At 54.8% G+C, this 14,358-nt stretch overlaps 2 protein-coding genes across 2 annotated transcripts; both read left to right on the top strand.

Annotated features, from left to right (window-relative positions):
- Nucleotides 1-10,971: 10,971 nt before the first annotated feature.
- Nucleotides 10,972-11,373, top strand: LOC144733651 (histone H2B type 3-B). The gene has a single exon (XM_078615678.1). It carries the CDS (start codon nucleotides 10,972-10,974, stop codon nucleotides 11,371-11,373), a length of 402 nt encoding a protein of 133 aa, XP_078471804.1.
- Nucleotides 11,374-12,216: 843 nt separating this feature from the next.
- LOC144733650 (uncharacterized) lies at nucleotides 12,217-13,917 on the top strand. The gene is made up of 2 exons (XM_078615677.1): nucleotides 12,217-12,613; nucleotides 13,440-13,917. Exons 1-2 carry the CDS (start codon nucleotides 12,217-12,219, stop codon nucleotides 13,898-13,900), a joined length of 858 nt encoding a protein of 285 aa, XP_078471803.1. The 3' UTR covers nucleotides 13,901-13,917.
- Nucleotides 13,918-14,358: the final 441 nt, after the last annotated feature.

Below are 14,358 nucleotides of genomic sequence, written 5' to 3'. Positions count from 1 at the left end.
ACAAACCGTACAACAATGCGCAGCCGATTACGCGCTCGAGCCGCGGGGTTGGGGGTCAGGGGCCCACCACCGCGCCGCACTTTACGCAAGTAATGAGCACACGCAAGCGGGGCACACGCCGACACAACGACTCAAGCCGCCGCCGCCGCCGTGCGCGCGAGACAAACCGTACAACAATGCGCAGCCGATTACGCGCTCGAGCCGCGGGGTTGGGGGTCAGGGGCCCACCACCGCGCCGCACTTTACGCAAGTAACGAGCACACGCAAGCTCGCACAAAGCTAACAGCTTCACTGCGCACCGCGGTTTCGCACACGCGAGCGGGGCGCACGCCGACACGACGACTCGTCCCCTCCCGCACTCGCGCGTGCACGTCAACACAAGTATCGTACAAGGACGATTCTCCTCTCACACGGCTGCGTAGGCACGCCAACACACAAAAGTGCTCTCCCCGGGCGTTAACACACACACCTCCGTACCCGCACAATCGTACAGAGACCACGGCCTTTACGCATACAACGACCACACACCCGCGAATGCAGTGCACGCTAATACCACGTTCAAAAACACCCAACAACACGGTTTTGTTACTACGCTCGAGATTTTATTAGCCCTTGTTAACCCACCGAGCCACCCGTGTGTGTGTGCGGGCCAGCAAGGCGCTTCTAACCCACTCTCTGGTGGCGTGCAGCCCTATTCTATGCCGCGCTCTCTGTTAAACCGCTTTCCTACTCGTCCTTACCCCGAACTAACCCTCTCCTACTGATCCTACTCTCCACTCTGAGGTGTTGTAAGGCGCGTAATACGATACCGTCTGTAGTTCTTGGTGACCTTGCGGCGCTCAGATCGTCCTGCAGACAATCTAGCGGCTCGCCCGATGACTCCCTCGTCGCTGACTCCGTGTCAAAACTCCAGAAGAAGAGAGTTCCCTACTGCCCCTGCGTTTTCTTTTAAACTATTCACATCAAAGGCTAGGCGCCCCCGTCCCGACCGCCTTGGTCTCTCGACCAATCCTGAGCCTAGGATTTCCCGCTCTTTTGCGATCCCGCCGGCCTTTGACCTTTCGACCAATCAGTCGCCCCGGGTCCTGATCCCAGCTATCTGCCCTGCTGACCCGTGTTTGTGTTTGTATGCGTTTCTAACTGCGGGGCTCTCTGAGCTCGCCGTGGTCGTGCGATCTCAAATCCGCCCACGGCGCCGCAGTGTTACTTTGCCTGGGAAGGGTCCTGTCCAATTCCCTGGCCCTGAGAAACCGTGGGGTAACCCCCGAGGGGGTCCTCGGGTGAAAACTCAGGGTAGGTGACCCGACCACGAGGCCCTACGTGGGTGCGGGTGCGTGCTTATGTGGGGGGGGGTGATGGGGGGCAGTGCGGTGGTGGAAGCCGGGCGGCTCCCTGGCTCGGCAGAGCGGCCCCGTCGCTGTGGCACCACACGTACGTATAGTACGTACAGTACGTACCCATCCAGCGGTAGACTGAACCGTGGCCGATGACGAAGGTGGCATCCGCTCACAAATCTCCGAACACTCAGTCCAGAGGTCGCAATCAGGTACCCGATACCGGGTACGGGTACCTGTTTACGACGCTGGTGCGGCCGGGTACGGGTAAGGAATCAAAACCCGTTTGCGACCTCTGAATCAGTACCGTAGCCCCGAGCCATCGCTTGCGCGATATTCACTTTGCTGCTGAGAGGAAAGGTACGGGGAGGAGGTGGGGGGGGCTAGGAGAGGACATCTGTGGAACGGCTAGAGATCTGCGAAGAAGAGCTTCATAGCTCATCGGATTCCTGCGGTCTGAAAAAATATTCCGAGGGGGCGTTGGGAGGGGGGTGTAGGTATGAGTGGGGCATCTGCACTTGGATCACCCTGCGTGTTGTTGCTGCCTCCTCCGTTGAAAATGTTCCCAGCGTGAACTTAACCCTTTGCAGTTGCGACGACGCCGCGTGCCGTGCGTGAACGTCGTCGTCGGAACAACAAAACGCAGTAAAAACTAAAGTAACTTTATCGGTACCGAGGCTCCCACAGGGCCACGCGGGGCAGGGAGTGTGGCACAGTTTTGGCGCCGGCTAGCGCAGAGTGGCGGCGGTCGTGTCGCTACGCTTCTCTGCGGTGAGCAACGACGTCTTTATAACAACAACAACAGCAGTGCTGCTGCTGCTGCCACTGCTGCGCCTCTCTAAATAGAATTAACGAGGGCGAGCCGCGCGCTCGATTCGCGGGATTCTGCGGTGAACGGTGACACCCACCCCGTGAACGGTGACACCCACCCCGTGAACGGTGACACCCACCACGTGAACGGTGACACCCACCGACCCTGGAACTCTGCAGACGTCTCGGACGTGGGAAAGGGTTGAGAGATTCTCTGCGTCCCGGTTGCTCGCGTGATGTCGCACGGTGGTGGCGCGCGTTGACTCTTACACGTTTAAGAAAGTTGAGCGTTAGTTTGTGATTCTGTTTACAATTATATATGTACATACTTAAACTAACAAAAATTTTCTTGGGATTTTACCAAATAAGGTCCAACTGGATACGTAGTAGCTCTTTTATCAGACGTGACCACCTGGCCATCACGAATGAAAGCTCAACGAAGTGGCTTATCATTGTGTGGACATTTATAGCGGCCAAATACTTTGACTGCGTGATCTCGATTCTAAATGTCGAGGGAAAACCGGAGGACCTGGAGAAAAATCCACACGACCACGGGGAGAGAGAGAGACGCGCAAACTCAAAATATACAGCAGGCGTCAGGGTCGGAATCGAACCAACGATCTCCTGTATACCAGGAGAGGTAGTTAACATCTCAACATGCGTTCAGAGTATTTGGCTGCAGTGAATGTCACGTGATGAGCCACTTCGGTGCGCTGCTGTCATTTGTGATAGCCAGGTCTCTACTACACAGCTCAGTGGGGGCCTTACCTGGAAAAGTAAAGTGAAGTAAAACTAAAATCTACTATATTCTTGGTTCTTTCGGTAAAGTCACGTAGAAGGGAAATAATAAAATAATAAAAATAAAACATAATAAATTATATTCTAATATTATTTTATGTTATTTGATTATATTATTATTTTATATTACTTTATTATAGTAATCTATTCTATTATTTTATTATTATAATATTAAATATATTATATTATATTTTTTTATTACGTTTTATTTTCATTATTTTATTATTTACCTTCTACGTGACTTTACCGAAAGAACCAAGAAGATGAATCCCTGCAGTCACGAAAGCTTTAAATCGAAATTTTACATAGACTTTGATTGCTTCAACCAGAAAAACTTTAATAATAACCCTAACCCTAAAAATGCTTAAATTGATCAAATTGAGATTCTTACTTCCATTTATACGCTTTTTAGATGTCGATTGAAGTTCGTTGTCGGCTGTTCTCTGTATGGATAATTGCCTTTGAACTTTCACATGGGGCATATTCTGCCCTGGAGAGGGGTATGGTCTGGACCAGTCTAGTTTAAACCCCCGGGGGTATAGTTTAGCCTAGGACACTTTATCCCCCCGGGTATACTCTGGCCTGAGCCAAACTATACCCGGGTTTAATCGGGGCAGGGTTTTTTTTTTAAATCCTTTATATTAAGTTCACTTGCTTGCTTGCTTGCGCACTTACGACCGTGCAAATCTTTCAGTCGTTTTTTAACCCACTTCCCGTGATCCAATCGAGCTGACATTTTGCACACAGACTCGTTGTGCGTGACAATTTATTTTCGTGGAAATTTTTTTCCAAAATTTTACACTTTTTTGGAAAAAAAATTATATTTAATTACCAATTGCTTAATGGTGGCAGGCAATCATCTGACCCATAGGTGGCAGCCATGTCAAGCCAGAGGACGAGAGGACTCTAGCCGCCACGCATATAAAGGATTTATAGTGAAAAACTTTGTTTTTACGGGTTAATTTTTTTTAGCCTGTTACACCGGTATCTCCAGGAGGTCGGAGCGACTTGCTCTGTGGTGACACTTTTCCGTGACAGAGGTTTGGTTTTTGTTGTTGTTGTTGTTGGGTTAGAGATCTCGTGAACATCAACATTGTGTCGTTAACCCACCACCACCCACCACCATCGCCTGACACGGCCATTCAGTCAGGGTTTGTCACGTAAACGAAACGTGCCAATTGGTTACCAACTTCAGCACACACAGCGCTTGTGTGTCGGGGAGAGTGAACCCACAACAGCATTTACAATTGGAGTACCGGTGACGTTTCGCCGGTGATTACAAACAACGGCGACCGGTTTCATCGGGCGATGTGCCAGGATTGTGATCCAACGCCATCTGTGGTGCCACAGCGACGGGGCCGCTCTGCCGAGCCAGGGAGCCGCCCGGCTTCCACCACCGCACTGCCCCCCATCACCCCCCCCACATAAGCACGCACCCGCACCCACGTAGGGCCTCGTGGTCGGGTCACCTACCCTGAGTTTTCACCCGAGGGCCCCCTCGGGGGGTTACCCCACGGTTTCTCAGGGCCAGGGAATTGGGACAGGACCCTTCCCAGGCCAAGTAACACTGCGGCGCCGTGGGCGGATTTGAGATCGCACGACCACGGCGAGCTCAGAGAGCCCCGCAGTTAGAAACGCATACAAACACAAACACGGGTCAGCAGGGCAGATAGCTGGGATCAGGACCCGGGGCGACTGATTGGTCGAAAGGTCAAAGGCCGGCAGGATCGCAAAAGAGCGGGAAATCCTAGGCTCAGGATTGGTCGAGAGACCAAGGCGGTCGGGACGGGGGCGCCTAGCCTTTGATGTGAATAGTTTAAAAGAAAACGCAGGGGCAGTAGGGAACTCTCTTCTTCTGGAGTTTTGACACGGAGTCAGCGACGAGGGAGTCATCGGGCGAGCCGCTAGATTGTCTGCAGGACGATCTGAGCGCCGCAAGGTCACCAAGAACTACAGACGGTATCGTATTACGCGCCTTACAACACCTCAGAGTGGAGAGTAGGATCAGTAGGAGAGGGTTAGTTCGGGGTAAGGACGAGTAGGAAAGCGGTTTAACAGAGAGCGCGGCATAGAATAGGGCTGCACGCCACCAGAGAGTGGGTTAGAAGCGCCTTGCTGGCCCGCACACACACACGGGTGGCTCGGTGGGTTAACAAGGGCTAATAAAATCTCGAGCGTAGTAACAAAACCGTGTTGTTGGGTGTTTTTGAACGTGGTATTAGCGTGCACTGCATTCGCGGGTGTGTGGTCGTTGTATGCGTAAAGGCCGTGGTCTCTGTACGATTGTGTGGGTACGGAGGTGTGTGTGTTAACGCCCGGGGAGAGCACTTTTGTGTGTTGGCGTGCCTACGCAGCCGTGTGAGAGGAGAATCGTCCTTGTACGATACTTGTGTTGACGTGCACGCGCGAGTGCGGGAGGGGACGAGTCGTCGTGTCGGCGTGCGCCCCGCTCGCGTGTGCGAAACCGCGGTGCGCAGTGAAGCTGTTAGCTTTGTGTGAGCTTGCGTGTGCTCGTTACTTGCGTAAAGTGCGGCGCGGTGGTGGGCCCCTGACCCCCAACCCCGCGGCTCGAGCGCGTAATCGGCTGCGCATTGTTGTACGGTTTGTCTCGCACGCATGGCGGCGGCGGCTTGAGTCGTTGTGTCGGCGTGTGCCCCGCTTGCGTGTGCTCGTTACTTGCATAAAGTGCGGCGCTGTGGTGGGCCCCTGACCCCCAACCCCGCGGCTCGAGCGCGTAATCGGCTGCGCATTGTTGTACGGTTTGTCTCGCGCGCACGGCGGCGGCAACTTGAGTCGTTGTGTCGGCGTGTGCCCCGCTTACGTGTGCTCGTTACTTGCGTAAGCTCTCGGCGTGCGTAATCGGCGTACCCCAGGTGCGCGATCGTAACGTGAGCGGCCAGCGCGGCGCAGAGCGGCGCAAGAGTGGGTATCGCGTGTGGAGCTGTGTGTGGGTGTGCGCGTACGTAATTAACCATGCCTGCTACGCGGACCCGCGGTGGAGGGGAATCCTCGGGCGACGGCTCCCACACCATGGGTGAGGAACCTAGCAGCGGTTCGCTTAGCAGCGGGGGGGCGATTGATGATGTTAGCCCGGCCGCTAGCATTATCGAGGGAGGGATCTCGGGGGCTAGCAACCCCCACAGATTGGTGTCAGAAGCGGTACGGACCCCCGCGTTACCTCACGCTAAAATAAGACTAATATTTACCGGCCGGGGGGCCCCTTCGTGGAAGGCATTCGCCCGCAATCTCTTAGGGGCCAAGGAAATTAATGGATAAACGGATGCGCAGGCAGTACGTCAACTTAATATGAATCTTGATGGGCGGGCAGCCGATTTTGTAGAAGCGTTACCCGCGAGCGCACAGACACAGCTAGAGGAGCTGATGCGCCGACTCGATCAGCGTTTTGGCACGCGTGACGAGGAGGAAGCAAAATCGGCCTTAGAGGCGCGCCGTCGTCAACCTGGCGAGGATCTACATGATTACGCCGAGGATGTGCGCCAGTTAACAAAGATCGCACGCCCTGGGTACGCAACTGATGTTATTGTAATGCAGGCGTAAAGGGCTTGGCGGATGTGACGTCATGTGGGGGAGGAGTCAGGGTCACGTGAGAGGGAGATGGTATAGCGGTGAGACAGGAAGAGATCGGGGCAGTCGGGCGAAAACTACGTACTTAAGTGCGGGATCCCCGAACGAGTCATTACCGACCAGGGTAGTGAATTCGAGGCCGAACTATTCCAGGCGCTGTGCCGAGAGTTCGGGATCCAGAAGGACCGAACCACGGCATATCACCCCCAGGCGAACGGGATGGTAGAGAGGATGAACCAGACTCTGGCCGGGAAGCTTAAACGCATGGCGGCCGCGAATCAACAGGACTGGGACGAACACCTCCCCTATGCCCTGTTCGCCTACACCACCGCCGTTCACACATCTACAGGACAGACCCCGTTCCTAATGATGTTTGGTCGCGAGTCTCGCCTGCCCGCAGATCTGCTGTTCGGTGTCCCTCCGCCGCAACGGGAGGAAGGGAGCCACCCCGTGGAGCACTTGCTGGAGACCCTGCGAGGGGCCAGGGGCCGAGCCTACCCGCACGGAGAGGCCGCGCACCAGCGGCAAGAGCAGGGCGCCCGACCCCGTATGGAGCCCCCCTTCTACACTGCGGGCTCCGAGGTGTGGCTGTACACTCCCCGCGTCGGTGCCGGACAGGTGGGGAAGCTGACCACCTTCTGGCGAGGACCCTGGATTGTGAGACGGCAGATCTCACCATGGACGGTGCTGATTCAGGGAGGAGAGAGGGGCCGGGAGATGGTGGTCAACATCCGCCGACTGAAGCCGTGGCGAGCAGCCCCCGAGGGGGGGAGCCCCGCCGTCCAAGTACCCCGAAACCCCGGGGTCCCCCCACCCCCCGTGCCCGGGGGCCTCGCGCAGTATATGGGCCCCACGGAGCCCCGGGCTCCGAGGGGCCCCGGGCGGGGCCGGGGGCGACGAGGACGGCGACCCTTAAACCCCACCGCCTCTGAGTTTGTTCCCCAGCCCGCAGGTGCCAGAGACCGAGGGGAGCCGTTGGAATGGAGGAGGAGACCACCGCCGGAGCCCCAGGAGACGGAGCCGCCACCCCCGAGGCCAGCCACAAGGGCCGGGCGAATCCCGCGGACCCCGCGGCGATACCTCGTGGGGGCAACCCAGGCGAGGTGCTCCAGTCAACCCGGGACGGGGACTGGCACCCCGGGGGGCTATGTGGTGCCACAGCAACGGGGCCGCTCGGCCGAGCCAGGGAGCCGCCCGGCTTCCACCGCCGCACTGCCCCCCATCACCCCCCCCACATAAACACGCACCCGCACCCACGTAGGGCCTCGTGGTCGGGTCACCTACCCTGAGTTTTCACCCGAGGGCCCCCTAGGGGGGTTACCCCACGGTTTCTCAGGGCCAGGGAATTGGACAGGACCCTTCCCAGGCCAAGTAACACTGCGGCGCCGTGGGCGGATTTGAGATCGCACGACCATGGCGAGCTCAGAGAGCCCCGCAGTTAGAAACGCATACAAACACAAACACGGGTCAGCAAGGCAGATAGCTGGGATCAGGACCCGGGACGACTGATTGGTCGAAAGTTCAAAGGCCGGCGGGATCGCAAAAGAGCGGGAAATCCTAGGCTCAGGATTGGTCGAGAGACCAAGGCGGTCGGGACGGGGGCGCCTAGCCTTTGATGTGAATAGTTTAAAAGAAAACGCAGGGGCAGTAGGGAACTCTCTTCTTCTGGAGTTTGGACACGGGGTCAGCGACGAAGGAGTCATCGGGCGAGCCGCTAGATTGTCTGCAGGACGATCTGAGCGCCGCAAGGTCACCAAGGACTACAGACGGTATCGTGTTGCGCGCCTTACAACACCTCAGAGCGGAGGGTAGGATCCGTAGGAGAGGGTTAGTTCGGGGTAAGGACGAGTAGGAAAGCGGTTTAGCAGAGAGCGCAGCATAGAATAGGGCTACACGGCACCAGAGTGTGGGTTAGAAGCGCCTTGCTGTCCCGCACACACACACGGGTGGCTCGGTTGGTTAGCAAGGGCTAATAAAATCTCGAGCGTAGTAACAAAACCGTGTTGTTGGGTGTTTTTGGAACGTGGTATTAGCGTGCACTGCATTCGCGAGTGTGTGGTCGTTGTACGCATAAAGGCCGTGGTCTCTGTACGATTGTGCGGGTACGGAGGTGTGTGCGTTAACGCCCGGGGAGAGCACTTTTGGTGTGTTGGCGTGACTACGCAGCCGTGTGAGAGGAGAATCGTCCTTGTACGATATTTGTGTTGACGTGCACGCGCGAGTGGGGGAGGGGACGAGTCGTCGTGTCGGCGTGTGCCCCGCTTGCGTGCGCTCGTTACTTGCGTAAACTCTCGGCGTGCGTAATCGGCGTGCCCAAGGTGCGCGATCGTAACGTGGGCGGCCAGCGCGGCGCAGAGCGGCGCAGGAGTGGGTATCGCGTGTGGAGCTGTATGCGTGTGTGCGCGCACGTTCACGACGTGTGTAACACAGGTGCGCGATCCTAACGTGAGTGGTCAGGGTTGGGTGAGTGCCGTGCAGAGCTGTGTGTGGGTGTGCGCGTGCGTGGTTATCCATGCCTGCTACGCGGACCCGCGGTGGAGGGGAATCCTCGGGTGACGGCTCCCACACCCTGGGTGAGGAGCCTAGCGGCGGTTCGCTTAGCAGCGGGGGGGCGATTGATGATGTTAGTCCGGCCGTTAGTATTATCGAGGGAGGGATCTCGGGGGCTAGCGACCCCACAAATTGGTGTCAGAAGCGGTACGGACCCCCGCGTTACCTCACGCTAAAATAAGACTAATATTTACCGGCAGGGGGGCCCCTTCGTGGAAGGCATTCGCCCGCAATCTCTTAGGGGCTAAGGAAATTAATGGATGGACGGACGTGCAGGCAGTACGTCAACTTAATATGAATCTTGATGGGCGGGCAGCCGATTTTGTAGAAGCGTTACCCGCGAGCGCACAGACACAGCTAGAGGAGCTGATGCGCCGACTCGATCAGCGTTTTGGCACGCGTGACGAGGAGGAAGCAAAATCGGCCTTAGAGGCGCGCCGTCGCCAACCTGGCGAAGATCTCCGTGATTACGCCGAGGATGTGCGCGAGTTAACAAAGATCGCACGCCCGGGGTACGCAACGGAGGTTATTGAGGAACTGGCTGCCGAGAAAATCCAGCGGTACCTGTCTCGCACGGCGTGGTGGCAGCCAGACCTGAGCTGCCCACGTCTTCCCTTTAACACCCTTGTCTCGCGCGCACGGCGGCGGCGGCTTGAGTCGTTGTGTCGGCGTGTGCCCCGCCCGCGTGTGCTCGTTACTTGCGTAAGCTCTCGGCGTGCGTAATCGGCGTACCCCAGGTGCGCGATCGTAACGTGAGCGGCCAGCGTTGGGTGAGTGCCGTGCAGAGCTGTGTGTGGGTGTGCGCGTACGTGGTTAACCATGCCTGCTACGCGGACCCGCGGTGGAGGGGAATCCTCGGGTGACGGCTCCCACACCATGGGTGAGGAGCCTAGCGGCGGTTCGCTTAGCAGCGGGGGGGCGATTGATGATGTTAGTCCGGCCGTTAGTATTATCGAGGGAGGGATCTCGGGGGCTAGCGACCCCCACACACCCTCAAGCGCCAGGGCCGCACTCTCTACGGCTTCGGAGGCTGAGCGCCCATCTCTCGCACACTAAGCCAACCCAAAGGCTCTTTTCAGAGCCACCCACCTCTTCGAAACTGCTTGCGCCAGTGTTTGCAAACACTTTCTAAATGGAGCACATGTCCTGGGTTGTTGCGCGCCAATTCCTCGTGAGCGTGGTGGACGTTTGCTTGTTGAGTTGGCGAATCTTCATCTGCTTCCACATGAATGAAAGAAATCATGATATTCACGACACGTCACATTTAACAAGGCGTAATTCTTGAACGCGTTAATACAGTACCCATTTCTGGTATTTTTGCGTTAATTATTTCCAGCTGCAGCCGATTCCGATATTACGTGGAGCATTTGGCGCCACAATCTTACAGCACACTCGTCCTAATTGACGTAGCGTGCCGGAATGCTAATCTCCACCTGTACAGCACAACAGCGAAGTTATTTTTCTCCACCGAGCGCTTGTATTTTTCCAAATTGCGTTCATAAAACGCCCGTGCGCCGTATTAGACGAGTGGTGAAACAATCCCTCGTAAGAAACAAAAAAACCCACGCTCAAAACACAATATACTGTATTGGGTATTCTCGTCATCCTTTTTAAAACAAAGGCAATGCCATGGCTGCAATTCACTAATATACATGTTTGGACATTACATTGTGTTATATTTGCAGTAAAAATCGATATTAAAGTGAACATCGCGTCCGCGTTTCTCATTGGACGCTGATGGAGAGGGATGGTACTAAAAGAGCCACTCAGCAGCGCCGCGCACTACGATCCTCTGATTTGCATCTCGCCTCCTATAAAAGGAGCTCAACGCGCGACCGACATCCACATTCGCTTCCCGTCTGTTCTGACCTGAAGCTGCCTACAACGCGTCGACATGCCCGATCCTCCCGCATCAAAGAGCGCTGGGCCGGCCAAGGTTCCTGCTCCCAAGAAGGGCTCCAAGAAGGCTGTGACCAAGGCTACGCGCAAGGATGGCAAGAAGCGACGCCACCGCAGGAAGGAGAGCTACGCCATTTACATCTACAAGGTGATGAAGCAGGTGCACCCCGATACCGGCATCTCGTCCAAGGCAATGAGCATCATGAACTCGTTCGTCAACGACATCTTCGAGCGCATCGCTTCCGAGGCGTCCCGCCTGGCGCACTACAACAAGCGCTCCACCATCACTTCTCGGGAGATCCAGACCGCAGTGCGACTGCTGCTCCCCGGCGAGCTGGCCAAGCACGCCGTGTCGGAGGGCACCAAGGCCGTCACCAAGTACACAAGCTCCAAGTGAAGCCTCGACTCCACCATTAATTACAAAGGCTCTTTTCAGAGCCACCCACCTCAACGAACCTGCTTGTACCAGTCCTAGCAGGAGTACAAAACGAAACTTCCAACAAAGCCCCGGTTCACGCGGGGACATTGTTCGCTCATTGAGTGAAGTGGAGAGATCGAACGCATTTTAACATGTTTCCACGTGAATAAAAGCGATAACAATATTCATGGCACATCATATTCACCAGCAGGCATTTCTTGGACTTGTTTGTCCATTGATTTCATCTGCAGCCCATTCAGATATTACATTGGATGTTTGGCGCCAAAACCTTGCAATGCAATATATTTAATTCGTGGTTGTATTTTCGGGCAGGAACTAACATTTTGCACGTGTACATATATGTAAAAGTAAGCGCCTAGCATGGATGACTCGTGCAGTATAATTGATCATCATCTCAATGCCAAGAGAATATATATCTATTCCTGTGATCACCTCTTTCCGACATTTTTACGTATTACTGTTTCCAATGAAGTGCAGTTTCTTAACACTTTATTTAGATCATGCAGAGCACTGTAAAGTTGTTTTCGGAAAGGTGTTTGCTTGAGAAAATAACATCCGTTAAAGACATCGACGGCGCTCAAAGGGTACTACTGCATCGTGATGCGGCATTCTGAAATGATCCAAACTGTGAACATTTTGTTGATTAAGAAGAGTTGACGACTCGAGATCATTGCACGCTGACAACCAATCAGCACGCTCCCCTTCTTCGCACGTCACGACTCCGCTGACCAGTGAGCGCGCGCTCTGGGCTACATAAGCCGCCTTCTCCCCGCCTGTGAGAATCTTTGCCCTCACCAAGCCATGGCTCGCACCAAGCAGACGGCTCGCAAGTCCACGGGCGGCAAGGCCCCCCGCAAGCAACTCGCCACCAAGGCGGCCCGAAAGAGCGCTCCGGCCACGGGCGGCGTCAAGAAGCCTCACCGCTACAGGCCCGGCACCGTCGCTCTGCGCGAGATCCGCCGCTACCAGAAGTCCACCGAGCTGCTCATCCGCAAACTGCCCTTCCAGCGCCTCGTCAGGGAGATCGCGCAGGACTTCAAGACCGACCTGCGCTTCCAGAGCTCCGCTGTCATGGCTCTGCAGGAGGCCAGCGAAGCGTACCTTGTCGCGCTCTTCGAGGACACCAACCTGTGCGCCATCCACGCCAAGCGCGTCACCATCATGCCCAAGGACATTCAGCTCGCCCGCCGCATTCGTGGCGAGCGCGCTTGAACGCCCAGCTCGGCCCTCAAAGCACAACACAAAGGCTCTTTTCAGAGCCACCACTTACTCATGAAAACGCTTCCATGTGTGTTCTTCAAAGTTCGGGTGCCGGAAACCTTCGTTTGCTGGTCACGGCTCTCACGAGTCGTCAGGCGTAAGCGACAATGAAGTTCATTTTCTATACCCCGCCGCTCATATTTTTCAACATCACACGTTGGTGTCGTATATAAGCGTTGTGAAACCATGCTTACATAATGTTCAACAAAAGGGTTATTTTGGTGAAATATTAACTATTAAACCCAAAGAAATTGGTTTATGTTGTTTCAAGCCCGAGCTGATAAGAAGTTCACATTTTGCAAACTAAGAGACTGAATTATTCACGCACATATATTTTTAGGCATTGCCCGAACAGGCGGTTAAAGGAAAATATATATACACCGTATAGGCACGTGGGCGATCAATCACGAGCTCAAGGCTATCACAATGATTTCTTATAACCAATGCGGTCCCTCAAAATGATTATTATAATCAATAATACATTGATATTTGCGGAATCCGCTTATAAGTTTGACTTGCCAGCACGTGCCCATTAATTAACTCTATCATGCTTAAAACTTGAACCTATTAAGTACGTGTATCGCATTGTTTCATTCATAAGATGCGTGCCCGCATTAAAATATATATGGATACAAATAATTAAAGTCAACATCGAATCCTCGCGTCCCGGCTTTTCATTGGTGGCTCAAGGAGAGGGCGGGACTCGACCGAGAGGAGCCAATCAGCAGCGGCGCGCTCTACGATCCTCGTCTCCGCTATAAAAGCCGCTCCGGTGGTGCGTGTTAACGTCACAAATCGTTCGTACTTTGTCTCCAGTGCGTTTTGCATCCTAGGTCGCTTAACAATGTCTGGACGCGGCAAGACCGGTGGCAAGTCTCGCGCCAAGGCAAAGTCCCGCTCTTCCCGCGCCGGCCTGCAGTTCCCCGTGGGTCGCGTTCACAGGCTGCTCCGCAAGGGCAATTACGCCCAGCGGGTCGGCGCTGGAGCACCCGTCTACCTGGCCGCCGTGCTCGAGTACCTTTCTGCCGAGATCCTCGAGCTGGCTGGCAATGCCGCCCGCGACAACAAGAAGACGAGGATCATCCCCCGACACCTGCAGCTCGCCGTGCGAAACGACGAGGAGCTCAACAAGCTCATGGGCGGCGTGACTATCGCCCAGGGCGGTGTGCTGCCCAACATCCAGGCCGTGCTGCTGCCCAAGAAGACCTCTCAGGCAAAGAAGTGAACGCGCCGCCGCCTCTACCACCACAACAACGGCTCTTTTCAGAGCCACCCACTTACTTGCAAAGAGCTCGGACAGTCGTACACAGGAGTTTTGTTATACTGGTAGGAACGAAGTGGACCAGACCACCAATAGATTAATGTGTCCGTCCGTCAACATCGCCCCCTACTGCAAACATTTGGCATGACCCTACGAAAACCTTGACTCAGTGACGCTATCCTGGCTAAACAAGTGTAACATTCCCTTATAATTCCCTCAGCTTTTAATTAAAACATTTAAATTAATGAGGCTTTCCTGGCTAAACACGTGTAACATTCCCTAATAATTCCCTGAGATAGCTTTTAATTAAAACTTTGAAATTAAATAAAACAACTAACAGCGCCCTAATAATTCCCTGAGATAGCTTTTAATTAAAACTTTGAAATTAAAAAAAAACTCACAGCGCCCTAAAGCCTACAGCT

The sequence above is a fragment of the Lampetra planeri genome, chromosome 48 (genome assembly GCF_965212315.1).
Source record: "Lampetra planeri chromosome 48, kcLamPlan1.2.h2, whole genome shotgun sequence".
NCBI lineage: Eukaryota > Metazoa > Chordata > Hyperoartia > Petromyzontiformes > Petromyzontidae > Lampetra > Lampetra planeri.
The sequence above is the reverse complement of the archived record's forward strand: the minus strand, read 5'-3'. Positions and strand labels throughout refer to the sequence as shown.

What these genes read in the sequence shown, in the direction of transcription:
- LOC144733651 (XM_078615678.1), top strand. Translation starts at nt 10,972, where the DNA reads ATGCCCGATCCTCCCGCATCAAAGAGCGCTGGGCCGGCCAAGGTTCCT.
- LOC144733650 (XM_078615677.1), top strand. Translation starts at nt 12,217, where the DNA reads ATGGCTCGCACCAAGCAGACGGCTCGCAAGTCCACGGGCGGCAAGGCC. An exon ending in GCTCGCCCGCCGCATTCGTG is followed by an intron (nt 12,614 to 13,439) that starts GCGAGCGCGCTT and finishes CCGCTATAAAAG; the next exon opens with CCGCTCCGGTGGTGCGTGTT.